General features: G+C 49.6%; 1 protein-coding gene across 1 annotated transcript in view; it reads right to left on the bottom strand.

Annotated features, from left to right (window-relative positions):
• The window catches only part of LOC108296365 (double-stranded RNA-specific editase B2), a 407,953-nt gene that overhangs the window by 65,419 nt on the left and 316,337 nt on the right, over positions 1 to 26,197 (bottom strand). Inside the window, exon 3 of the mRNA XM_017518833.2 lies at positions 20,389 to 21,272. Within this exon, the coding sequence (XP_017374322.1) occupies positions 20,389 to 21,272 (884 nt within the window). The remainder of the gene's footprint in view (positions 1 to 20,388; positions 21,273 to 26,197) is intronic.

Below are 26,197 nucleotides of genomic sequence, written 5' to 3' on the forward strand. Positions count from 1 at the left end.
CAGCCTCCCCACGGCACAGAGCCTCCCCACGGCACAGCCTCCTTACGGCACAGCCTCCTTATGGCACAGAGCCTCCCCACGGCACAGCCTCCCCGCGGCACAGCCTCCCCATGGCACAGAGCCTCCTTACGGCACAGCCTCCTCATTCTGAGGCACAGATTGCAGGAAAGTTGCATGGAAGGAAATGACAGGCAAGGAGCCTTACAATAGGCCTGTCGGGAAATGGTGGGACCCACACGAAGAACGGTCATTAGGCACAGAGAAGCAGCACAGGCTCTGGAGATGTTGAAACACAGGCATCAATGTGTGTTGGAAGGACCACACCCACGATGAAGATGAGTGATTGCAGCAACACAGAGACCCCTATATGGGAGGTGAAGAGGGGTTCTGGAACCCCCGGCTCTAGTCAGTGAAGGACAGCATCCAGGAAATTGGTGGTCAACAGCAGTGGAGGCTGGAAGACGCAGTACCGCAAAATGGCATTGGCCTCGAAGAAGGCTCTTAAACAGGGACGGAAAAACAGGGGATTGGCGGACACTGTGCCATTGTGATGAAATGAGCAGGCACCACCTGAAAATCAACCAAGTAACGTTCAGCTATTCCATTCAAACCCATGACGTGTTTTTTTTTCCTTGAACAGTGCAAACATTATTACATACTTCAATTAATCTTATCATCATATTTTGCAGGCATCCTGCAGCGGGACATGGCCTCCCAGGAGTGTTTACAGAACAGAGGGGATGGGATTATGCCAGTGTAAAAATCCCCCTCCGGAGCTTGGCATGTAAAACTTTGATTTCATTTTGCTTACCAAGAAGCAGCTAAGGCTGAGCATAGTGGCTCATGTCTGTAATCCCAGCACTTGGAGATGCAGGAGGCAGGCAGGCTGCTAGAGCCCAGGGGTTTGAGACCAGGCTGGGCAACACGGTGAGACCCCCGACTCTACACAAAGTAGAAAAATTAACTGGTCATGGTGGTGCGTGTCTGTGGTCCCAGCCATTTGGGAGGCTGAGGTGGAGGGATCACCTGTGCCCAGGCGGGGAGGTCCAGGCTGCAGTGAGGAGTGACCGCACCACTGCGCGCCAGTTTGGGTGACAGAACAAGACCCTGTCTCACTCACTCTGCTAATTTATGACACGTGGGCAGCCTGTGGCAGGTGTGCAGGTAAAGGGTTTAACAAAGCACTGTGATATTACACCTCAGCGCGACAGACAGCGTCGTGGCAGCCGCCTTATTCTGTGTCTGCTGCCAGTTGAGATGTGAAAATTGTCAGACTATTTATTTCTAAATGGAAATCTAGGCATTCACAGTAATGAACGTGTGAATAAAAGAATAAGAAAAACCTCTGCTATTAAATTTGTTCCAGTGATTCTTAAGAGTTTAAATAATCAAATCTCGAAAAACGCATCACTTGTTTAAGATCTTTCAGACTGGAAGCAGAATGCCCTGAATGCCCTGACCTTTTAAAACTCTGAACCGACTGTCCATGTGGGAAGGCTGTGGCCTGGCCTGGCTGGGTGCTCCAGCCACATCCAGGGTGCCTGGGTTCTGTGGAAAATGGTCTTTTGCTGAGTGTCTTGGGCTCCTGAGCCTTGCTGGGATTCAGGTGTGGTTTCTGCCCCACCAGCTCCACCTCGGTCCTCCAGAGGGCACTGGCCTAGAAGGTTAATCAATCCCTCTGCCTTTCCGATGGCTCCTTTTAAGATCCATATTCAGTGGTGTGGGACGAACAACATCCCCACCAGGCACTGGCCCCCGATTCTGGAGCCCACACCAGCTGGGGGCTTGGTTTATTCTGGGAAGCAGGATGGAACAGAAGCATTTGTAAGAGAGCGGGTGGGGACGGGTAGGGGGCGGTTATCCTGATTTGCTGATGCTCTTCAGGAAGGCTCCAGACCAGGAGCTGTGAATCAGGGCCTCAGAACTAATACGGGTACAATAAATACTTTCTGCTTTTTTTTTTTCTTTTCTTAAACACGTTTAGATAGGATGGGAATGTTTTCCAGTGCTGGATGACCTGTTTAATGATATATTATCTCTTCCCTTGCATGGTACTTTATGGTTTTGGATATTTCTACGAAAGTAGGGAATACCTGGATAATCAGTGAATTTTACCCATGTTCTTTGGTGTGTAATGGTGGTAATAGAGACTTCTTCAGCAAGGAGGGCTGAGTCAGGGTCGATTTAGCCATGGGTTGGTCCAGGGTGCTTGCAGGCCTCTGAGAGGCAGTGGGTAAAGGATGTGCGGCTGTGAGCCTCTCCTGGCTCAGGCTGGCCATGGTCTTGGCCTCAGGGCACCGTGCTTGGGGCTGGTAACCTTCAATTGCATGATATGCACCCCAAGTACTTTGGAGCATTCTCTCCACATCTGCATGCTCATTTATAGATCATCTATAAATCACTCCATGTAATTTATAAAACATATACAAAAACATAAATTTAAAATGATGAGGTATGCTCAGACAGGAACAAAAATGAATTTCTTCAACCCAATAAACAGTATCTACAAAAGTCCCACAGCCAACACCACATGAAATGGGCAAAGGCTGCGCCTGTCGGCTCAGACCAGGGCTGGGGCAAGGACGCTGGCTCTCACCAGTGCCGATGGTTTTACTCAACCTTGCAGTGAAGGTTCCAGATAAAATGATTAACCCCTTAGAATATAGTGCAGAAGTAAATCTTTGTGCTCTTGCTTTAGGCAATGATTCATTAGCTGGGACACCAAAAGCACGTCACGAAAGGAGAAAATAGATAAATTGGGCTTTATCAGAATCGAAAAGTTTTGTACTTCAAAGGACACCATTAAGAAAATGAAAAGACAACCCACAGAATTGGAGAAAATGTTTGTAAATCATATGTATGATGAGACACTGATAAGACATTCTCCTATATCTGACAAGGGTATGATATATGTGAATACATAATAACATATTATAACTCAGCAATAAGTAGGCCCAAATAAAAATACTCCAAGGATTAGAATAGATATTTCTCCAAAGAAGATATAGAAATGGCAAGTAGTACATTAGCAGATGCTCAATATCATTAATACCTACAGAAATTAAAATCAAAACTACAATGAGACACCATTTCACACCCACTAGGGTGGCTACAATCAGAAAGACAGATAATAACAAGCGTTGAAAAGGATGTGGAGATATTGGAGCCCTCATACATTTCTGGTGGGATTAAAGATAATGCAGCCAGCTTGGAAGTGTCTCAAGATGTTAAATACATTTTAACTAAGCAAATCTACTGTCAAGTATATACCCAAGAGAAATAAAAACATATGTCCACATAAAACCATGTATTCAAATGTTCATAGAGGCATTATGCATAATAGAGAAAAAGTAGAAATGACCCAAATGTTGGATGGATCAACTGACAAATGGATAAATGACATTCTGGACATCCATACAATGGAATATTACTCAGCTGTAGAAAGAAATGAAGTTCTGACACAGGCCACACCCGAAGACACCAAACTCAGTGAGAGAAGCCAGACACAAATGTTCACTTACATGTGATTCTATTTACGTGAAATGTCCAGAATAGGCAAATCACAGAGACAGAAAGATCAGCAGTGGCCAGGGGCCAGGGGAGGGGAAAATGCTAACAGATTTGTTCTGAGGTCAGAAAAATGTTCCAAAATTCTTACCCAAAGATAAGAATGACAGTTTCAGGACACTGTGAATATAGTAAAGACCTTTGAATTGTATATTTTAAAGGGTGAATTTTATGGTATCTGATTTATATCTCAATAAAGTTGTTATACAAGTACTGAGATCAAAGTGTCAGTAAAAGTTCTAGATTTCCTTCCTTAACCTTAATGAATCGTCTACGTACCCCACATTCTGATGACTTTAACACACTACACTAGTGAATTCTGGCCCCATGCATTTGGAATTATTCAGAGAGCTTTTAAGGTTTTTCAGAGATTTCCTTTCCCATGGTACGGTGGTGGTTCTTTGAGCAGCTGGGGAAATTTTCAGAAAAGATACATCTGCGGTTGTCAGACTGGATACAACACTTGGCTTTGGTTGACAAGGCTCAGTGTGCCATCTGCCATTTTCTCTAGTCATATTCATCTGAAGAAGCATTAAGTCTGCAGAGCAGGCAAGAATGGACCCACTTGCCGGGTGGGGTGGCTCACGCCTGGAATCCCAGCACTGTGGGAAGCTGCAGCAGGAGGATTGCCTGAGTCCAGGAATTTGAGAGTGGCCTGGGCAACATAATGAGACCTCATCTCCACAAAAATTAAAACATTAGCCCGGTGTGGTGGTGCACATCTGTAGTCCCAGCTACTTGGGGGGCTGAACTGGGAGGTTTGCTTGAGCCTGGGAGGTTGAGCTGTGATTGCACCACTGCCTTTCCAGTCTGGGTGACAGAGTGAGACCTTGTCTCGGGGGAAAAAAAAAAAAGAAGAGTGGATACACTGACTAGCATTCCTTTTTTTTTTTTTTGCCATTTGACAGGTGTTAAATAAATATCTTATGTTGATTAAAAATATTACAATAAAGAATGGCATATTTTTGATATTTTGACTTGAGAATTCAAAGGACTTCCAGACAGCATGGCATGTTGACCCTGACTGCAGAGGAGAGACACATCAAAGAGAGTTCTCCACGTGCAGGACTGGAGACTTCCAATGTCCCTCCCACTCTAAGTTGTAATTCTGGTTCTGTGATGATGTCTGTCCAACACAGACACAACTCCTGGTTAATTTGGTTAATTCGGAAAAGATGTATCAATATATTTGAGAAAAAACCCCAAAGTTTCACGTGATTTATTTAACAAAATTGTCTGATTCATTAAGTTGTAAGAATTTCTCTGATTACGTTGGAAGCGGAGTTACTGTTTTCCCTTTCTCTAGATTTTGAGTTGTTCACTTTTCCCCATCTCTGCAATCAATGGGAGAGACACTTATGTTGACGGTGGCAGATCCCGCTATCCAGCAGCCTTAACCTGTTAGCCTGGGTTCCTGGCTCCAGCCCCTCATGCTATTGATTTTTGACTCCAATTGCAAGTGGTCATCTCAGAACACACGTCCCTCAGCTCATTAGAGAAAAGACCTTGATCCGTTTCTTATTCAATTGCCAAGCTCATGACACGTGCCCCAGACTTGGCTGAGTTGACTCGATTTCTCCTAGCTTTTCTCCTGGTTTTGATTAACTTTGATCCCATAATTGCTTAGTTTGGAGTCATCTGATGTTATACAATCTTTAGGCACCTAGTGATGCTTTGCTGGAAAGAAATTGTGGTCAATGTGTGCCAGGCCTGGCACGTTTGTCTTCTATGGCCCTGTGAACTGGGTACTCTTACCATCTAAATGTTATGGAGCAGAGTGGGCCATGTGCTGAAAGAAGGCCTCAAAGGGAAAGCCAGACTTCAGATCCTGAGTTGGGCTCCCGGGTTGAGAACCTCAACCACTGTGCGAAACTGCCTCTCTGTGCTCCTAGGGCCCTCCTTAGTGTTCAGGGTATTTTTAAGTCTCTAAAGATAGTTTTCCTTACACTTCAGCAAATTTTCTTTCTCATCATACTAATACATGATACTTGTAATATGTAAAATGTGTCTGTGTAACAGAAAATTGTATACAGGAAAACAAGCATGCAGAAAGGCGGCTGGGGAAAGAGATGATGATGATTTATCACTCACAGACCTCAAAGCCCAATAAAGTGAAAGGAAAGCAGCAGCCCATGAGCTACCATCTGTGGGGCCAACGGTGAGGAGGAGCTGCGTCAGGTGGGCCTGCCTCTGCCCTCGGTTCTACCCCATCCGACTCACCTGTAATGCCACGGGGGATGCTAATTCCTAGCGACGAAAAGGCAGCCCAAACCTAAAACACAATTCCTGCTTTCTTTGCTATCCAGATGGATGAAATGAAAACCTCTCAAAGAAAACAGACCTCAAGCACTCCAATGGTCTTTTTACAAATGCCCATAGCCCCATTAAAGAAACGCTCACACTGCAGGTTACTCAGACAGGCTGGAACGATTAGAATGGACACACAATGAAGGTTATTTCTGCCAAGGTGTGTCTTTAATGTTTTAGGTAGGCAGGGGCCATGGCAAAATGCAGGCTCATGGGCAGAAGCTGGAGGCTGCTTGGCAGAGCAACAGTGCAGCAGGAAACGTGGAAGAAGGGGCAGGTGGCCGAGGTGGGCGTTTGGTGATCTCCAGAAAGTGGAATAATTAATATTTTAAATAATGACATGTCATATGGAGGAGGCCATGGCTTTTGGTCAAATGCATCTGAAAATATCTTCTCAAATGCCCTGCTTGCTGTGACTGTCAAGTGCCACGAGCCATGATGTCTAAAGCTGCCTTTGCAAGCCTCATGGATCCATCACTGCACTTCCCAAAGAGAAATGTGCTTCCAGAGAGTGGGACTATTTCTCTGCACGTGGGTGAACACACAGGTGCATGTGTTTGTGTATGTAATAAATACATTTAAAGCTTTGCATGTTTACATATGTGTATATATAAATGCATTTATTATCATTCATATCTGCAAATCTGGCTACTCACATATAGGTTCCTTGGTCAAGATTTATAACCTTAATAGATGAATCTTTAAGACTGCAAGGTCAATTATTTTCTATGTTATTTGAAGCTTTCCTTTTATAAATAGTTTCTTCAAGAAGTCAACAATATTTGTATAGAGTTAAAATTAGCCTCTTATTTTAATGTTTGATTTTTAAAGCGTGTGTGACTTTTTTGTGAAGCACCTCTGTGCAGCTGTGCGTTGCTGCAAAGGGTCCTCATTTCTGGGGCTGGAGGTGGTCCTCGCTCCTCAGGGCTTTGACAAACCCTCAGTGAGTCTCCAGAGCAGCTCCAGGAGGCGGATTGCCATTATTTGTCCTCACTTACAACTCTTTTCAGAGCTGAATTCTAACATTTTATCATGCCTAAAAATCATTTGGGGCTCTTGTTAAAAGGGCAGAACTTTAATACAAAAAAAGTGCAGCCCAAGATAGTGTGGTTTGGTAGCTCTGGGGTAAGTGCCCAGGAGCTACATTTTAAACATGACACCCAGCCAAGTTTTATGTGTGGCTGGGTTACAACTCAGACTGTGAGGTCTTCTCAATGGCATCAGCTTTCTTTGTCTTACCTGTCTTTGTGTGTTCCAGCCATCTGTGCACTACCTGGCATAGATATTACTCATTGAAGATGTCTGTGAAGTGAATGGATGGATGGAGGAAAGGAAGGATGGAAGGAGGATGGAGGGTGGGAGGGATGGGTAGAAGGATGGAGGAAGGAATGGAGGAAGGGATGGAAGAAGGAATGGAGGGAGATATACAGGGGTGGAAGGAGGGTTGGAAGGAGTGAAGGGAGGGATGGAAAGAGGGATGAAGGAAGGGACAGAAGGAGGGATGGAAGGAGGGATGGATGGAGCAACGGAAGGAGGGATGAAGGGAGGGATGGATGGAGGGATGGATGGAGGGACGGATGGGGCAATGGAAGGAGGGATGAAGGGAGGGACAGAACGAGGGATGAAGAAGGGATGGAAGGAGGGATGGAAGGAGAGATGGATGGAGCAACGGAAGGAGGGATGAAGGGAGGGATAAAAGAAGGGATAAAGAGAAGGATGGAAGGAAGGATGAAGGGAGGGATGAAAGGAGGGATAAAGAAGGGATGGAAGGAGAGATGAAGGGAGGGATGGAAGAAGGGATGGAAGAAGGAATGGAAGGAGGGATGGATGGAGCAACGGAAGGAGGGATGGAAGAAGGGATGGAACGAGGGATGAAGAAGGGATGGATGGAGCGATGGAAGGAGGGATGAAGGGAGGGATGGAACGAGGGATGGAAGGAGGGATGGATGGAGGGATGGATGGAGTGATGGAAGGAGGGATGAAGGGAGGGATGAAAGGAGGGATAGAGGGAAGGATGGAAGAAGGGATAAAGGGAGGGATGGAAGGAGAGATGAAAGGAAAAAGGATAGAGGGGTGGATGAGGGAAGTGATGGAGGGAAGGTTGGATGGAGAAACAGAGAGAGAGGGAGGGATGGGTAAACAGGGAAGCAGGATGGGGGTGAAAGAATGGGGGAGGGGTATATGGACAGATGGATGGATGGAGCTTGGAGGAATGAAAGGACAAGACAGATGAGGGGTGGAAACCCTCTCCTTGCAGGTGGGACTGGCTGCTCACAAGCCACTGGTTGAACTATGAAAAACTTTGGCAGTCATTTTTGTCTTTTCTAAAACCTGAGAAACATTTTGATATATCTTAAATAAGTGAGTCCTATCCCAACTAGGAAATACTCTGTCACTTTTCTCCAATTTCAAAAGTCATCAAAGCAGAATGCACACGCCCCAATTACCTCACTGTTTCTGCAGCAGCTCACTGGGCTTACCCTGCTTGGCACACGCAAATTAGAGACGCCTGTGTTGCAGACACGCCGCAGTCCCTGTGTCTTCACACTGAATTTGGAATTGAATAGTGCTAAATGGGTCTTCACGTTTGGCTTCGGTGGTTAATTTGACCATTCATACCATGTTTTCATATTTCTTCATGACAAATGTAAACATAATTAGCTCTTATTCAAAAATAATTTGTTGTAGAATGCAGTGATTTCTAAACATGTCCTCCATTTTAAGAAACTTTAATATGCAAACATTCAAATTCATGGAGTGCATAAATTCAGCGTCTATTCTTCTCACAGCGATTCATGGCTTTGGGCTTCACTGCGGGAGGCCTACAGACAATAGGATCCTGTAATGCATTTAAGATGTTACCCACTTGGCAATAATTGGATGACTCTTTAAGGAATGTAGTAGTGCCTATTATCTCGTTATTGTGTGGCTATTTTCATATCTGTTTCTCTGGTTCACTGTTTCTTAATACATTTTCTCCTGTTTATCTTTGTTTCCTCAGTGTCTTAAATATCCGGTGCCTACTTAAAGCTTTAAGCATTTAAAGGATATTCTCACGCATCTCTATATCTCTCAACACTTCAAAAGGAAGCATCATGGGAAGCCCACCCCCATATTTATGAAATGAACATCCTTACAGATAGGCAGATCGTCGCGTATTCTGATGAACGGCACTGCACAGCCAAGGGAGGACAGTGAAGGGTTTAAAGGCTCCTTGGATATTTCTTCATATTATAAAATAAGAATGACCTTTGCAACTCTACCTAGGTTCGGCTGCTTGTGAATTATGAGGGGTTCCTCAAGGAACAGACATTTCTTAGAGCCTCCTCACCCTCAGAAGACCACAGAACTTCTCTGCAGAAAGTATTACACTTTCTCAGTCCGCTGAGGACTCCCTGTGTCAGGCGAAGTTTTATTATTGTCCTTAGCATTGAAAGAATTGCTCGCAGGGTGTTTCAGCTCATCTCCTTCTGTCTTCATCTGTGATTCTCAGCGGCGGTAACCTTTACGATGCATGTGTGGTCTCCACCTCCGCTGCAATTCCCGTCTCTCCTCTACTTTCCCATCTAAACAGACTACACAGCCCTGCCACAGATAAGGACTCCAGGCAGCTAAAAATCAACAGACAGGAGATTAATGGACTGCGTTACTTTATAACTAATCCAAATAATTATTTTTCCCTTTTTAATTTAAGGATTTGTGTGTGTGTTTTAGATATAACCAAGAATGAACTTTTCCAAAGGTCACTTGATTACTAGGGGAAAAAACCAGAAAGTGGTCCAGATAGTGGGTGTTTATAATAAGCATGTGGTGTGTGTGTACTAGTCTCCAAATTAAATTTTAGGCCAAATAATCAAGCATTAGGAAAGGCAAAATACCCAGAGTGAGTCTCACTTAGGATTTAGACTCTAACACAAGCTCTGGTGGCACACCTGCGTGGACTGCAGTGCGAGAAGGTGCACGCTTGCCTGAGGTGGCAGGCTGGGCTCAGCTGCCCCAAGCGCTGGGCATCCCGCAGAGTCGTCCGGCTTTTCTGAGCTGTTGGTGTCAGTGATGCCATTGAGACGCTCAAGAAATGAGCTGAAACATCCTGTGAACAACTCTCCCATGGTCAGGTGTACAATAAAACTTCACTTGACACAGGGACGCCTCAGCAGACTGAGAAAGTGTACTTTTTTCTGTACAAAAGTTTTGGGGTCTTCTGAGGGTGAGGAGGAGCATGCACCGGGGTTATCTGTCCCTCCACCCGAGGCTTCCTTGTCACCTCAACTCTAACTTGGGGCTGCAGCACAGGGCTTAGAATGAAAATTTCTGATACCCATTGTTTCATTTAGGCCACTCCAATTATTGAAACGATTTTACTATATTGATTGTATTGCATTTAATTCCCACTTCAAGTACCAGGAGAAGTTAAGGAAGTGCGTCATAAAACCTTTAAGATAATTGGTCAGACTATGAAAAGGGAGTGTCCTCAATTCAAAAAGAGAAGTCATAGGATTTGCTTCCCAGGTCTTGGCCCAGCCCAGGCTTCTTCACATCCTGCACTCTGCCAAAGGTGTGTTGTCACCTGGGACTAACACATGCTTGTCTTGGCATCATTTAATACAGCCACGGTACTTTGCAAAATGGAGTAGAATCATTGGAGTAAATCATCATGGTTTGAAACAAAAGCATCTATTTTACATGAGAAGCCTTCGCTGAAGCAAGCCCCTGTGGAAGGAACTTTGAGGAAGAACCACATTGCCCAAACTCTACAGACATTTCATTAAAAATAGAGAGTGTCTGAAGGAATGTGGCAGGCGTTTCTCCTTTTATTCATGCTGCTGACTGATAAGGGCTTAACCAAACAGGGCATCAGAGCTTCAGCCCAAATGCCTAAATTCACTCAATCAAAAGCTCAGTTGAGTTGGGCTCACAGTTTCAGTGAACTGTTCCCAGTTCACTACTTCCGGTCCCTAATAACTACATTGCAGATAAACTTCATTTTTGAAACCATTTTTCCCCATTTTTAATTTCTCTTCTTCAGATCCCTGCCATATAAAATGCTCAGTTTTAACTATTTCCTCAAAAAGCAAACAAACAAACAAAAAACCACAAAAGCAAAAACAATCCTGTATAGGCAAAATGCTGAAACAAGAAAACCCGGTCTCCTGGTCAAGCGAAGTGTTGTCTAGAATGATGCAGGGTTTCCAATGGCATGCTTCCTTTATTTAGCAAGGACCAGCTGGCTCTCAATTAGGCAATTCCTGTCTGTTTTGTAAATGAATCTAAAACACGAATGGCAATGGTGGCTCCTACCAGAGCCAGCTCACAGCCCCAGCTTTAGGTTGCCCCTGACATCTTGGCATGGTGGATAGAGAGGTGGAGGAAGGATTTCTAGGCTGAAAGAAGACAAATCTGCCCCCTCTTCTCCACCAGCCACCAGGTTCCAGACTCTGGAAACAGGACGGTGGGCTGGCTGCCTGCCTCCTTGAACGGGCTGGAGGTCAGGGTGGCTGTGAGCTCACTCATTCCCATGTCTGTTTCATTCCCAGCAGCTTGGACCTTGGGGGATGATCTTCCCAGCTTATCTTCACATTCCAACACCAGCAGCTCTGCTGGGTCTTCTACTCTGCATTGAAAGCATCACTTCTCTTGAGACGCTTTCTTCATTTTGGCTGCATAGCCTAAGTTTCCATTAGCATTTCCTGTCTGTTGGGTTTCTCCTATCTGGACCCCCCACTAGCTGGGTTGCACGGCCAAGCCCTGGGCTTAGTGGAGACGTCTTCCTGCCACTCCTGCAGCTGAGCACGAACCTCACAGCCCAGCAGAGCCTCTCCTCAGGTTAACCCTGCCCCACTGAAAAGGTGGGTTAAATCTGCAGCTTTTGGAACTGGCAGCATGGTGACCATGATCCACACATGGCTAAGCTCATCCTGCATCTTGCATTGACCCCGAGTCTACGGGACTAAGGAGAAGTCATCTTTTTTTGGGTCCCATTCCTGCTGACTGCACTTTTACATGGAGGAGTCACTCAGAGCCTTTGATTCATTCACGTAACAGGTTGTGAGGAGGTGGAGACAAACCCTGGCTGTATTTTTACTGTTTTCACTTTCATCTTGCCTCTCACAACCCTACATTTGCTCTGATTACCAAAGGGATTAAAAACAGACAAACAAAATCAAACAACACCAAACACGGCAGAAATATCAACCCATCCAGGCTGCAGCGGATTCTTGCCAAATTCTGAAAATTCTCCAAGTCAACACTTCCATTAGAAAAGAGATTTTCTGGCCATGAAAAGTGGAGTAGCAGTGATCCACAGAGGGAGCAGGTGTGGGGCTGCCCTGGCCCTGCTCTCTGAAGCCCTACTGGGAGCTCAGAGGATGAAGAAACATCCAGCAATGGCAGGTACCAGCCCACCTGGGACCAAGTGCAGATTTTCAACGAGGAATGCATTCCCAACAGTACAACGCGGAAGGTTTGGAATAACTGCTTTTGATAGAAGTTTTGACGGTTTTGAAGTTACTCTCACAGCAGGACTCCGGCATTCTGGCTTGGTGTCCCCAGAGTGGCAGGGGTGGGCTCAAAGCGGGGGGTGGGTCGAGGAGAGGGAACACGTCACGCCTGTGATTATCAAAGTTCCTGTGTGCTGCGGCTCCAGACAGCAGAGAGCCACGTGGGTCTGGAATTCAATCAGCATTCACCAGAGAACCACCTGCCCCGAAGCAGTGATTTCCTGCAGGCAGAATGGGGCTCCTTTGTGATCATGTCTTTTTCCTGAGCTGTTTTCTCCCTCACTGTTCTTTCTGATGTGTGCACCCCAGGCTCATTGATCATGGTATTGCTACATGTTTCTTTCAGCCAGGTTTTGTCCTGAATTTAGTCAGAGCTAAGCTGCTGGCAAGTGTGGTTGACTGGCAGTTCCCACACCTGGGGGTGTCCTGTCCTCTTGCTCACTCTCAAAGATGCGCAGTTAAGGTGAAGACAGTGAGTCAAATGCAGCTTTTCATGAATTTTTAACCCTCTGCCTGGATGTCCCATTTCATCATTAAAACAACCCTGCGATGTACCCCCTTCCTCAGCTTCCCCACGCCATGGAGGAAGCTGATGTAAGTCCCTCAAATACACACACGACCCCACAGAACCGGGACTGAGGCCCACATATCTTGACTCCAAGGCCCTACCCTACCACAGTGCACGCCACCTGGCTGTCTGTTCACATTAAACATCCTGGCATCAAGAAACATTCGGGGAACGGTGACTCCCCACCTCTGCAGTCTTCTCCAGGTGAGCCATTCCTAGGGAGGAGGAGGAGTTTGGGGAAGCTGGTCTTTCCCCGTTTCCTCCTCTTGGTGATCGCAGACTCACAGGAGGCGAGTACCCTCGGACGTTCGCGGACATGGGTGGGCTGGGGGTGGAAAGTCTCCCTAGGATGCTCTTGGAAATAGGTGGGGTGGGGGTGGAAAGTCTCCAGTCTCATCCAGCCCTGCCTGTGATGAGCTAGCCCTTGACGTCGGCGGTGCTCTGGCTCTCTGAGTTAGGGAGCCCACCGCCCCGACCGTTCAGCCACTCCCCTGCGTCTTTGTCCACCTGACTGGATCTTAATGGAGTGACAAGCTGGTTAGAAAAAGAGGCGTTTTGCCATCACCAGTCCTTATATCTTTCACATGTATTACTCTTTTTAGTTAGTCCTTGTTTTGAACAAACCAAAGGTCTCCTCCCGGCGTCTCAAAAACAAGAGCCTTGTTTGTGAATCACACAAGAAAGTGAGCTCCAAATTGGGAATGGCCAAAACTACGAGGTGGAGAAGAAATGTGAGAAAATATTGGAACTTCAACTTAAGAGAATTGTATGATAAAAAATGCTTTTGCAGACACAAGAACAGGTGTGGTCATGACCTGCTGGTTCCCAAACACAAGGAGAAAGAATGGCACATAAAGGGCAGATCTGGGGTGAAGAGAAATGAGATCTCTTTTTGAAGTTAGTCAGGGCTTTTCTTACATAGGAAGTCGTAGGAAGCCTGTACATGAAAACCAGGTTTTCAAACAACCCCATGAAAAAGTAGGCAAAGGACATGAACAGACACTTCTCAAAAGAAGACATCCATGTAGCCAATAAGCATATGAAAAAAAGGTTAACATCCCTCATCAACAGAGAAATGCAAAACCACAGTGAGATACCATCTGACACCACTCAGAATGGCTAGCACTAAAAAGTCAAAAAATAACAGATGCTGGCGAGGTTGTGGAGAAAAAAAACAGAATGTAAATTAGCTCAGTGGGAATGAGCTAGTGGGAATGTAAATTAGCTCAGCCATTGTGGAAAGCAATTTGGCAAATTCACAAAGAACTTAAAACAACTACCATCTGACCCTGGGATGTGGTTTCCAGGGGGAGAGGTCGGGGCGCCTCTGTGGTGCCTCTGAGCCTGTAGGTCTTGCTGCTGCTGCCACTCCTGGCCTGCCAGGTGATGCCCAGGCCCCGGTACCTGTGACTGTTGCTGGCCTGGGCAGTGCTTGCTCCCTGCGGGGTTGGCCCAGGCTGTCCAGAGAGGGTGGTGTTCTCTATCCCCACCCCCTGTGCCCTGCTGTCTGCCTCCCACCCCCTCTGCTCTGTCTGCTGTCAGTTTCCAAGGGAACCTGAGCTGACAGAGCTCAGGAGCTGACATATGAGAAGCAGAACTTAGGGCTGTGAAGGCCTCAAGAGGGGTCCAGGTCCCAAATGCTGGCTTCAGGCTCCCTCTGAGAACCCTGAGACAGTGTGAAGGTGGCCAGGCTGCCCCTGAGGCCAACGCTGGGAGCCGAGTGCCCATGCACCCCAGGGCTGTCCCCTCAGAGAGCCCAGCATCCATCTGCATCAGCTGCTGGGGCTCACGGGAGGCACAGGCAGGTGTGCAAGCGACAGTGACCCAGGAAGTCACCCAGGTGCTGTGAGAACAAGAGAAAGAGGGCTGTGTGAGAATGGGCCAAAGAGAAAGGGGACAGGGCTTTCCTGGGTGTCCTTGGGGTGGGAAGGCAGCACCCCACGTGCTCTCTCACGTCCTCTCTCCTCTCTTGGGGGGACTCTTTTCTTTCTCCAGCTCATTTAAACGTTGGCTTTTCCCAGTTACTGTCTCCTTTAGCTGTCTCTGTCCTTTTCGGTGTAACAATGAATCCCAAAGGAAAGGGGCTCCTAATGGAGCCTGATGTCCACCCCCGGGAGGCTGAGGTTTCTTGGCTTACAGAGCCACCTTCCCATGGGGAGCAAGGCCCCTGGGGCCTCTGAGCTCCATGGAGGTGCCTGAGGCAGCACCAGCCCAGGAGGGTGGTGAGGCCCCTGTAGCCCGACCCGGCTTGCACCTCCCTGAGGGCTCCCACGAGGCTCCTGTGTGTTCAGGGGTCTCTGACCACCGGAACATGATGCCCAGGGGGGTGTCCCTCCTGTGACTGCCCACCTCCCCAACACAGTCGACTCTGCAGTCTTTCAAAGCCCATCAACTCTTCCCTGCCAGTCAGCCCACCGTGGTTTCTCCCTGTTTGGAAATAACAACACTTTCTGTGTCACTCTTGCTGTGCTAAATCTCAGACCTCTATTTTAATTAACAGTGTTCTGTGTCCTCCACCAGCCTACAGCCCTTGGGGGCTGGAGGGATGGGGCAGACGGGGGTCCTGAGGATGAGCCCCAGGCCCACGAAGCTGAGCCCGCCTGTCTGCAACTGTTCACCTTGCTCCACCCTCAGCGGCTAGACTCTGGGCACAGGACTCAGGGCCCTGGAAACTCAATGTCTTCCTCTGTAAAATGGACCTAAAATTTTTAAATGAGGGTTACTGTGCATGTGAAGCACTTAGGTTAATGTGTGACCCAGATTAAGTGCCTGGGCAATATTAGCCTGCGAATGCCAGTATTGTCTGAAATGCAGACAAACGTGAAGCTTGGCTCACAGGCCCTGCTTAACTAGTGAACAGCCATACTAACCATATCTGAGAATTCCAAACATGGTATTGGGAGCCTACAGGGTTAAATACATATCAGTTACATCTTAGAATTATGCATTTATACAATTGCACCTAACATGTTTCAGTAGAAAGTAGGGTGGCAGAAGCTATTACATAAATGTGTCTTGCACATTGCACATATTGTATAAACATACATTGTAGTTCATGTACATCGCATAAGGCATGCTGTTCATTGTATATACGTTGTGTAAACATAATCACGATTGCATATACATTGTACACATATGGAAATATATGGCATACGTTGCATATACATTGTACATATGGATATTGTGGAAATACGTAACATACATCGTATTTACATTGTATAAATGCATACATGTATTGTGAAGCATCTACAAAGCCTCTAGTACCTCATTAAGGACGGATTTTCTGAAATTTTTTCATGTGTAAGGGCAATTGTGACCTCTCGCCCTTCTTCTGGCCGTCAGCACCTCTTTCACAGACTCAGGACATGAAGAAAGCCAGAAGGTTTGGGGATGGCTGGATCTGCAGGACAGTGTTTTTGCTTCCCTAAAAGAGAAGCTTGCCTTCCTTCGTGGACCACAGGATGGTGTGTGTGGCCACAAAACCCAGAAGGGGAGGTGCTGAGAGAAAGCAGCTGCTGGGATCATTCCTGCTTCAAAGCAGATGACTGAAGATGTCGGTTTTGTGATTTTTGTCATTGTCTATGATGATGCCTCCAGATAGCGCATATTTACATCCCGACATAGTCTTGTTCTAACATCCGAGTACCCAATTAACCTAGAGGAGCCTGGAGCGGGCTGCAGATGAGGAGGGTTTGCACCGGGCCAGGCAGGTGCACCCTAGCAGGCACTGCCCCTAGCAGCTGGTACTGATGAAGCCTGGCCTGCAAACCCTCTGCCAGCACCGTAAACCCTCCCTGTTTAGATCTGGTATGAGTTCTAAGGAATCTGATAAATGCCTGCTTTTGTCACTCTGGCTGACTCTGAAGGGTTAGATAAGTCTGATTCTGATACACACTCCTGGGTGCAGGAAATAGTGAAAATTAGATCCAGAGAAGCCACACCTGTGATTTTCATCTTTATGAGAATATCCTGCTTCTGAACTTCCTCTTTCAAAATCCAGATGGCACCCAAGTCTGTAGTATGCCATCTTTATCACGTGTTTACAAGGAAGCTGCTATTGTGAATCCCAAGCAGCACCACAATGATCACCCTTAAAGGAACACTCCTCCGGCCTCTGAGGGACTTTTGGGAGGCTCTGCTTCCTGAGAGCTGTCCCGGCAGGCCCCGTCATTCCAGGCTGCTGCTGTGAGCGTCACCACTACAGGCTCTGGCCGCACTGGTTCTCAGCAGCGCGGGGCTTTGACCACCCAACGACCTGGAAGTGGAGACCGCTGACCTCCCTCTAGAACCCACTGGGTCTTTGCAGTAGGTTCCTCGGTGGTGTCTAAGCACGCTACCCAAATGACTTGTCATCCAAATGATTCACATGCACTATCACCACAGTGGAAACTTTTTTCGTTATTACTTAAAGGAGAGAATTCCCTCCAGGATGGTTCTGAAGCGTCGCTAGAGGGAGTTGGCCTTTGGTGGAGAGCCCTGAGCAGATGCACAGCACCTTTGCTGGCTTCTCTGGAAACACCCTGTGGATCCAGAGGTGGGTTTGTTGTTCCATGTGGAAGCCAGCCCTGCGTGGGGTGAGCTGGGACTGTGGGCAGAGAACTCCACGCACTGGGGCCGGCCCCCAAGTGTAGAAACTGCCTCATTCCTGCAGACGGTGCTGCTTCCAGGCTACCTGGATGGACTCCGGCAGGGCGGTCTCTCCCCCCAGAGGTAGGCCTGCCCTTTTCGGAGTGGAGGACACAGCCCAGGAAAACGCACAGCTTGCCCTGGAGACACAGGTGCTAATAGGGCCATCAGACAAGGGCCAGGGGCTCAGGGCCTTTAGGAGCTTCAGCTCCAGAGCCACCTTGGTGGGACCAAGGGTCTGCGTGAACAGGAAGCAAGCTGTGTAGACGGTGGTCCATGACGTAGAGATGGGGGTTGGGAGGGAGTTGAGCAGAGCAAGGAGGAAAAGCCACATTTACAGCAATTTCTGAAATCTTTTCATTTCTTTCCCCTCAATCACATCCGGAATAGGATTTGAATTTAATAAACTGCTGAAGGTTCCTGGCCCTGAGTTCCACTGTGCTCCCAGCCCCCGCTCAGCTGTGGGTGCATGTGGGCAGGGGTACGAGGGAGGGGGATGGTTTCCCGGGACGCAGCGTGCAGAGCAGTGATGAATGGCCCGAAACCCTCGCGCTGCTCTGCGCCCTTCATCATCCAGTCAGGGTGGTTAGGGACTGTCAGAGAAAAATAATTTGGCAGCCATGGCTCTAACTGATGTGCTGCATTCTGGGTCAAATGACTATTACAAAGTAGTAGCACTGCCTGGTTTCTCCATCGTGAGCGCTCAGGGCTGACAACATGAAAGAAAAAGGCATTGCAGCCAGAATTCACTGACATCCTTCACATTTCAGATGAGTAGGACGCAGGAGAGGGCAAGGGAGGGGCGGAGGGATGTTTCCTACTTAACAGATTCAACAGAAGAGTGCCAGGTTCTGCTGGGTGAGCAAAGTAGCCCAGCAGCAGGGCCACATCCCAGACCATGGGTGCTGGGGCTTCTCAGAGAAGGGGCAGGAGACCCGAGCCTGCCAAGGTCATGGGCAGCTTCAGGAGGGCTGTCTCCCAGCCCTCCCCCGACCCCCCACCTGGGGCTGCAGGGGTGAAGTGGCTTCCAGGACGGTCGCTGGCAAGTTTAAGCTACAGAGTGGAGAAATGGTGACAAGAGAAGAGAGAGGGTAATAAGAAGGAGGGGTCGGGAACACCAAGCCAGGCCCCAGCGCCCTTGTGAGGACATCGTGCAGGGATGTATGTGGAAGCTGTCCTTGCTGTTCGCCGCCTTGCTTTTATTTGGGTTGTGTTTTTATTTGAGGGTGAGTTTGGATGGCAGGACTGGGAGAGACTGTGGTCTAAATCCCTCCAACCCACTCCTTACAGTGACCACCAGATGTTCCGTAAGTACTTGAAAATGAAGGAATGGCTCCAGGAGAGGCAGAAGGCAGAGCTGTGCCTTACCCCACGCTGGCCAAGAGTCCAGCAAGCACTGGCTCACAGGTGAGTAAGTGAGCACTGGAACCCAGTCTTCAAGGTGGGGCCTGGGCCACACCGCACGTGGTCTGTGTCATCCTGTAGTCTCCCTGAGTGGCCTCTGAGGTTTGATGGGACCCTGCGTTCATGAAGAGATTTATGATCTCCCAAGGCAAAATAACGGGTTCTATCCTAGGTGTTACATGTACGGCTGGTAGCCACCGCAGCCGTAACTTACAATTACTGCACACTTACCACGGCCCCCAAATTGGGCTCAGTGCTTTTTAACTATGTGAAATGTTTCTTTCCTTGATTGATGCCAAAATGAATAAAGATAATTTTCTGTATCTGCTACATTAGTGATGCCCACAAATAATTCTGAAAATGATAAGAGAAAAGATAATTTGCATAAATCAGCCATTGTAAGACTTGGCAGCATAAGATTGTTTTAAATGGCATCAGAACAGTTTCTGACAGATACAAAGCAGGAGAGCAGGGTCTGGAGGCCGGTTCCCAGTGATTTCCCAGAACTAAATCAAATGGAAAAACTTCAGCGGTGACAGGAAACGTCCTCGCCATTTACATAGGGCCGACCCCTAGTAACCAGTGGAAACCTCTAGAGGGTATTTAAAGCCCAGAAGCTTCTGCGAGGGACTCTCGAGTTCCCACCCCGTGGAGCGCTTTCATTTTCAAGCACTCTGCTTTCGTTGCTTCATTCTTTCCTTGCTTTGTGCATCTGTCCAATTCTTTGTTCAAGACACCAAGAACCTGGACACCTTCAAAAGGTAACGCACAGAGCTAAGAACGTTCTGGAAGTAGTGAAGGTAAACGCAGGGAAGAAGGACCCAGGGGTCCTGCCGGGCAGAGCGAGGCTCGGCCCCCCACTCGCGCTCTGGCTTCCTTTGCCTCCCAGCGCGATTCTCTCTTGGACCAGGAACCCAGTCTGGGTCCTGCGGGGCTGGGTGGCCTCCCCGGCTGCACCCGGGCACAGGCCACCAGCCCCAGGGGGACGGTTCGCTGTTGCTCGGCCTTCTCCAGCCTCCCTGGTTGAAAACGCGACCCCAGTCTTACCCGGCGCGACCATCCGACCCCACCGCGTAGAGACCCAGTCCCTGACCGAGCCTGGCACGGATCCGCCTTCCCCGCAGAGCGCACCGAGGTGTGGACAGACGCGCCCCGGCCGCTCTCACCTTGAGCAGCTGCACCAGCCTCGGCTGCACCCGGCCTAGCCGTCTCCTCCCGGGCGGCTGCATCATCACCCTAAAAACCGCCGGCGCCACGAGCTTTCCGTCCCCTTGCCAGGGCCAGGGCAGGGTGGACATTCTCTCCCCTCCCGTCCCGCGTGACGGCTCCTTCCCCGAGAAGCCTTGACACCTGCTCCTCCCAGGGAAAGACCGGGCTCCCCACGCCCCCCGCGGCCCCCGCGCCCCCCGCACCCCTCACCTGTGGCAGCGGCGTCCTCCTGGCCCTGCCGGGCGCGTGTCCCGGCAGCCGTATGTCGAAGAGCGCCTGCAGCGCGGCCTGCGCGGCCTGACCCCGGGCCAGCTTCTTGCTGCGCCCCGAGCCCTCGAAAGTCCTGCCGTCCACGCTCACCGCCATCACGAAGCTCCGCGCGCGCGGCCGCTCGGCCGGTTCCGCCAGACACACGTAGCGCAGCCCGGCGCGCAGGCGGTTCAGCAGCACCACGGGGTTGCGCTCTCCCGGGGCCGCCGGGGCCGGGCCCACCAGGTCTAGCGCGCGGCACAGCAGCCGCCGCCGCCCGTAGGCCGCGGAGAGCAGCGCGGCGTCCCCAGGGCGGCCTCCCGTGAGGCCGGGGCGCGGCGCCGGGGGCTCGAACTCGTGGAAGAGCGTGTCGGGGAAGTCGGCCTGGTCGGAGGTGAAGTCCGTGCCGGGGCCGGGGCCGCAGCCCATGGCCAGGTGTGCCTGGCAGGCGTTGGGGAACTGCACGAAGGACCTGAGCGCCAGCTCGGCCGCGCGCATCTTGGCCTTCTTCTTGGTGGGCCCCGTGCCCTCGAACGTGAGCCCGTTGACCTCCACGGCCACTGAGAAGACCGGGGCGTGCACCGGGCCCGTCTGCGACACTGTCCGGTACTGCAGGCCCGGCCTCAGCTCGTGCAGCTGCACCAGCGCGTTCTTGGGCGCCACCGACCACGACAGCTTCTTCCAGACCAGCTGCAGTTTGCACACGCGGCCCCCGTTCCCCTCCTCCAGTGGCCGCTTCCTCTTCGCGCCAGGTGCGCCTGCCCCGGCCCGGTCCCCGGGGGGCAGCGGCCGCGCGGCCAGGTTGCCCACGTTGCGGTTCTCCTTCACCTCGGCGCTGCTGGTACCTGGAGGAAGAACAGAGCGGTCAGACCCGGGCCGGCCGGTGGTGAGAGCGGCAGACACTGGCTTAGGGAGCGCGCTGCAGAGCGGGAATCACCCCCAGCGCCCTGCCCGCCCGCGCCCCCAGGCCAGGCCTGAGAAATGACCGTGGCCACCAGAGGGACTAGGGTAGGAGGGAGCGAGCCCCTGGGCGCCGACGGCCCACGCGGAGGAGCGGCGTGGTGTCCCTGGCGGCGCTTGCTGAAGGCCTGCGGTGCGGAGCTGTCTTCCTGTTCTCAGTGCGGCTGTGCTGGCCCCTAACGCACAAGTGGCCCTGACTTTTTATGTGTTTTGGGCAACGTCAAAAGTCAGAGAGGCCTTTCCTGAGGTGGTGTGGTCGAGTGACCCCCTTCCCACTTGCTACCGGGACCTCCAGGCCCGGTACCCAATGCGCCCCACCCCGCCCCCAGTGCTGAGGCACAGGGGTTCCACGCTTCTCGGCATCCAGCCCCAAAACTCTACTTCCTCATTCACAACCAGAGGCGAGGCAGGTGCTGTCGCCTGAAACCTCCCAGGAGGGAACGGTGGGAGCCCGCCCGGGTGAGGCCCTGTGGCCTTGGGTGAGTCCCTGGCCTTTCCCCCAGAGGCTGGGCACACCTATTTGGTAAATACAGTCGGTCCTCTGTATTCCTGAGTTCCCCATCTGCGGATTCAACTAACTGCGGAGAGAAAATATTCTGGAAAAAATGGATGAATCACTACGGAAGGTGTACAGACATTTTCTTGCTATTATTCCCTAAACAATACAGTATAACAATGGTTTACATAGTGCTGACATTGTATGAGGCATTATGAGTAATCCAGAGATGATTTAAATACAGGCACATGGCGTTGTTTTGCTTCCCAGGTATCGTGTTATTTACACATGGAAGGTTTGTGGCAACCCTGAGTTGAGTAACTCTATGGGCACCACTTACCCCCCACCATGTGCTCACCTTACGCCTCTGTGTCACATTTTGGCAATTTTTTTTTTTTGAGACATAATCTCACTCTGTTGCCAAGGTTGGAGTGCAGTGGTGCAATCTTGGCTCACTGCAACCTCTGCCTTCCAGGTTCAAGTGATTCTCCTACCCCAGCCTCCTGAGTAGCTAGAATTACAGGTACATGCCACCATGCCCAGATAATTTTTGTATTTTTGTAGAGATGGGGTTTTGCCATGTTGGCCAGGTTGGTCGTGAACTCCTGGCCTCAGGTGATATACCCACCTCAGTTTCCCAAAGTGTTGGGATTACAGGCATGAGCTACAGAGCCTGGCCACATTTTGGTAATTCTCAAAACATTTTGAACTTTCCCACTATGATACCCATTATGGTGCCCTCTGATGAGTGATCTTTGATGTTACTATGGTGACTGTCTTGGGGCATCATGAACCGCACCTATTTAAGACGGCAAACTTAGTAAGTGCTGTGTGTGTTCTGACTGCTCCGCTGACCGGCCAGTCCCCCATCTGTCTCCCTCTGCTCAGGCCTCCCTGAGAAGCCCCAGCAGTGAAACTAGGCCACTTAATATTGCTGCAATGGTCCTGAAGTGTTAACTGAAAGGAAGAGTCACTTTTCTCTCGCTTTAAATCAGACGTAGGGAGGAAGGCATGAGGGTAGCCCGGACGGCTGGAAGCTGGTCCCTGGCAGTACCCAGGCCACTCGCTTAGCTTCTGCCCCGGGAGTCTTGCCACCTTCATCAGACAGGCAGACACTTTAAAAAGGCCTGTGATGTCCCAGTGTTTCCGGATAGGTACCGCAGGTTGGTGGTCACGAGCACAAGTACAGCTCCTTCGGAAAGCATTTTGGGAGCATCAGGTATGAATAAATAAACACACATGTTACTCAGCAGTTCTGCCCTTGGAGATGTGTCCGAGAGAAACCTTCATACACTGAGGCAGAGCTGAACAAGATGTTCACTGCAGCACGCTTTCGTGAAACTGCAAAGTTTGAAAGTGCGCATGTTCCTATGGTTAGAGGAATGGTGACTCATCAGTGAAATAAGTGCACTACAGAATACTATGTAGCATCTAATGGACTATATCCATATGCTTCAGTGTAGATGAATCTCAAAAAATAGCATGCTAGGTAACAAAATTGACTTGCAAAATAACCCATAGGGTGGGATATTACTAATAAAAGTTATAAGAACATCAACATTCTATATTCTTCATGTAATCATCCTTCTGTGACAAGGGTCCTGATGTGTGGGTAATAAAGATCCAGTCCAGCTTCCCCTGGGGAGTGCAGGAGGGAAGTGCAGTGAGGGGCCGGGGTCGGCTTCACCTCTGTCTGCAGTGCTTTATTTCTTTGGCAGAAAATGCTATGAAGTCAATTGAGCAAAATCATCATTTGCTAGCTGGGGTGATAGATGCATTTGATGACGATTTAATTTTTCTGGACTGACCATCATGGACCACTGTTTTCTGGCAAAGCTGTTCCATTAGGGAATCTCAGCCATGGATGGCTGCATGGCCTGCCAGGTCCATACTGCCCTCATGGTGAATGTGCTTCTGGAAGGTTCCATGCAGGTTTACTACAAAATACTCTGTGAATTACGGTAGTGAGCTGTGCCCTTGCTCCTCCCTGAGGCCTGGCTCATGCATAACCTGGACTTTGCTGCTTCTCTTGCCCTGGGGAGGGTATTACTGTCTGATTTGCTCGGTAAGGAGGTTCCTTTACTGAGGTTGCAGAGTTTGTTAGTTGGTCGAGGTGCAGCTCGGTCCCAGGCATCTCAGATCAGCTTCATCTGTGTTGTTGCTGTAAATCTGATTCTGTGGAAACGGATTAGTTCCATCACCGTCTTGGCCTCTATACTATAACACCCTTTTCCGGGCTCTCTGGAAGAGGAAGATGAAGCTGGGCCCACAAGCCGCCCCTGACTGGACAGTGACCTGTCCCTGGCGAGAACACGGAGGCTTCCCCTTGCTCATCAGCCTTGTCTGTGGGGAGAGGCTCTTGGGTGTGAATGAGTTTTTTCTCGTTAAGCAAGTGGAAACTTGAGGCAATTTTTACTGCTTGAAAATAGAGGTTGACAGTGGCTGGATGTTGACACGTGGACCTGCTTTCCATGTGGCCTAAGAACCAAGCAGGAATGAGACCTGGCTGGCCCAGCCCCACGCTCCCCGCCCCACAGCTTATGATGCTGTTGTTGGAGAATAATAAAGACATACAATTTCAAAGGCACAAAAGACGCCTTTCAAAATCAGGTGTCTTCGTGAGGTGTCCTGATATGGGAGAGTGTTCTTTTCAGGTGGCACGCTGCCTGCCTGTCCGGCTCGGAGTGTAAACTTGGCCTCAACTATCACCCCACCGGGGTGCTCCTGCAAGAAGGCTCTGGGCCCTGCTTTGAAAGTGCTCTCTGCTTGCTAAAATCTCTATTTCTCATTTGAATTTTCTGAATTGTGAGGCGGTTCTGTTGTTTTCTCTGGCAATGGCGGCTAAAAAAGTATTAGGTCTGGTGAGATAATTTTGTTTAAAATGTGGATCTCAGAGCTTGATAAGTCATAGGTGTGTGACATTCACTTACAGTTGATTGCAGTAGAAACAGTTGCCTTCCAAAGAGAAAGTGCGCAGTGTAAATGCTTTTGTTAATCATTATGCACTTTGGGTATACATGTAGCACTGAGCTCTGCTGTGTCTTGTGTTTCAGGCCGAGGGGTGGCAAATGCGATTAACCATGTGATTTTCCAAAATTGAACTTAAAGATGGAGCAAAAAACCAACATGATCGACCCCCTCACCCCATACCAGACTGCGTAGAAATTTGCTTGGTATTCTGTAATTTCTTATTGATTTCTCTCAAGGTGGGGATGGACAAGCCTGTCAGTGTGATTACAGCGGCTGCTGGATCTCGGAGCGGAACGCGCAGAGCGGGACGCGCAGAGCGGAACGCACAGAGCGACGCTTTGCCTCTTCCTGACTCCATGTCCTATGACTGTCAGAATTAAAGCTTTCCCTGGCATAAACCATGAATGTCACATGGTGGCGTGAGGGCCTCTTTCATAATAATCAATAATTGATGATAAGGGCATACTTCAGGGCCCTGCCCTGGACACACCAGCTGGGCCCTCTGGGGTGATATCACCCAGTTATGGTTTAGACTCCTCTCCACAGGCCCCGATTCCCATTTCCCAGCAGTGGCCTCTGCACAGAGCTGTGGGGTCTGGGGGCTCAGCGGCTGCTCCAGGCTCTGCTCCATCCTCCAGGGTGTGTGACCTTGGGCATGCCACTCAGTTTGGCCAACTGATTTTTTAAGACAGAAAATGAAGATTTTAAAAATATTTGCCTTGCAAGGTTCTTAAAGGGACGAACGGAGGCAGCACATCTAATGGGCGAAGCGAGAGTCAGCCGTGGGTGAACATCGGACGCGTTTTTAAAACCCAGCAGGGAAATGTCGAGGCAGACACTTCTCACCCCTCTCCACCCGTGCCTCACCCACCTTGCTTCTCCCTGTCTGGGCCCAGCTTCTCTCCCTGCTCGTCCTTCTCCCTGTGCTTCTCCGTGCACTTTGCAGGAATTCCAGGGCACCTGGAAGAAGGGTTTCCAGGGCCTCACATCTGCGAGTCCCGAGCTGTGGCCAGGGGTCGTGTCTCCCCCCTGGAGCGTGCTTTGCTCCCTCAGAAGGGCTGAGAGCAGCAGGAGCCCTCCACACACAACGCCTCCCTCTGTCTGGTTGGCAAGGCAAGTGTTGGTTCTCACAAAACCCTCCAGAACCTACCAAGTCAGGTAACGGTGCAGGTGCCTGAGGCAGACAGAGGGAAAAACAGGCTTCGCCTTTTTGATGCCTTGGGCCCAGTGGGAGAAATCTTGACACTATGACCCTGTGACAGTCGTGGGGATGGTCTCGCACTGTGGCCTGTGACCCTGTGACAGTCATGGGGCTGGGCTGGATGAGGGTGGGAGCTGAGCTCG

Source organism: Cebus imitator, unplaced genomic scaffold, assembly GCF_001604975.1.
Source record: "Cebus imitator isolate Cc_AM_T3 unplaced genomic scaffold, Cebus_imitator-1.0 Scaffold707, whole genome shotgun sequence".
NCBI classification, from domain to species: Eukaryota; Metazoa; Chordata; class Mammalia; order Primates; family Cebidae; genus Cebus; species Cebus imitator.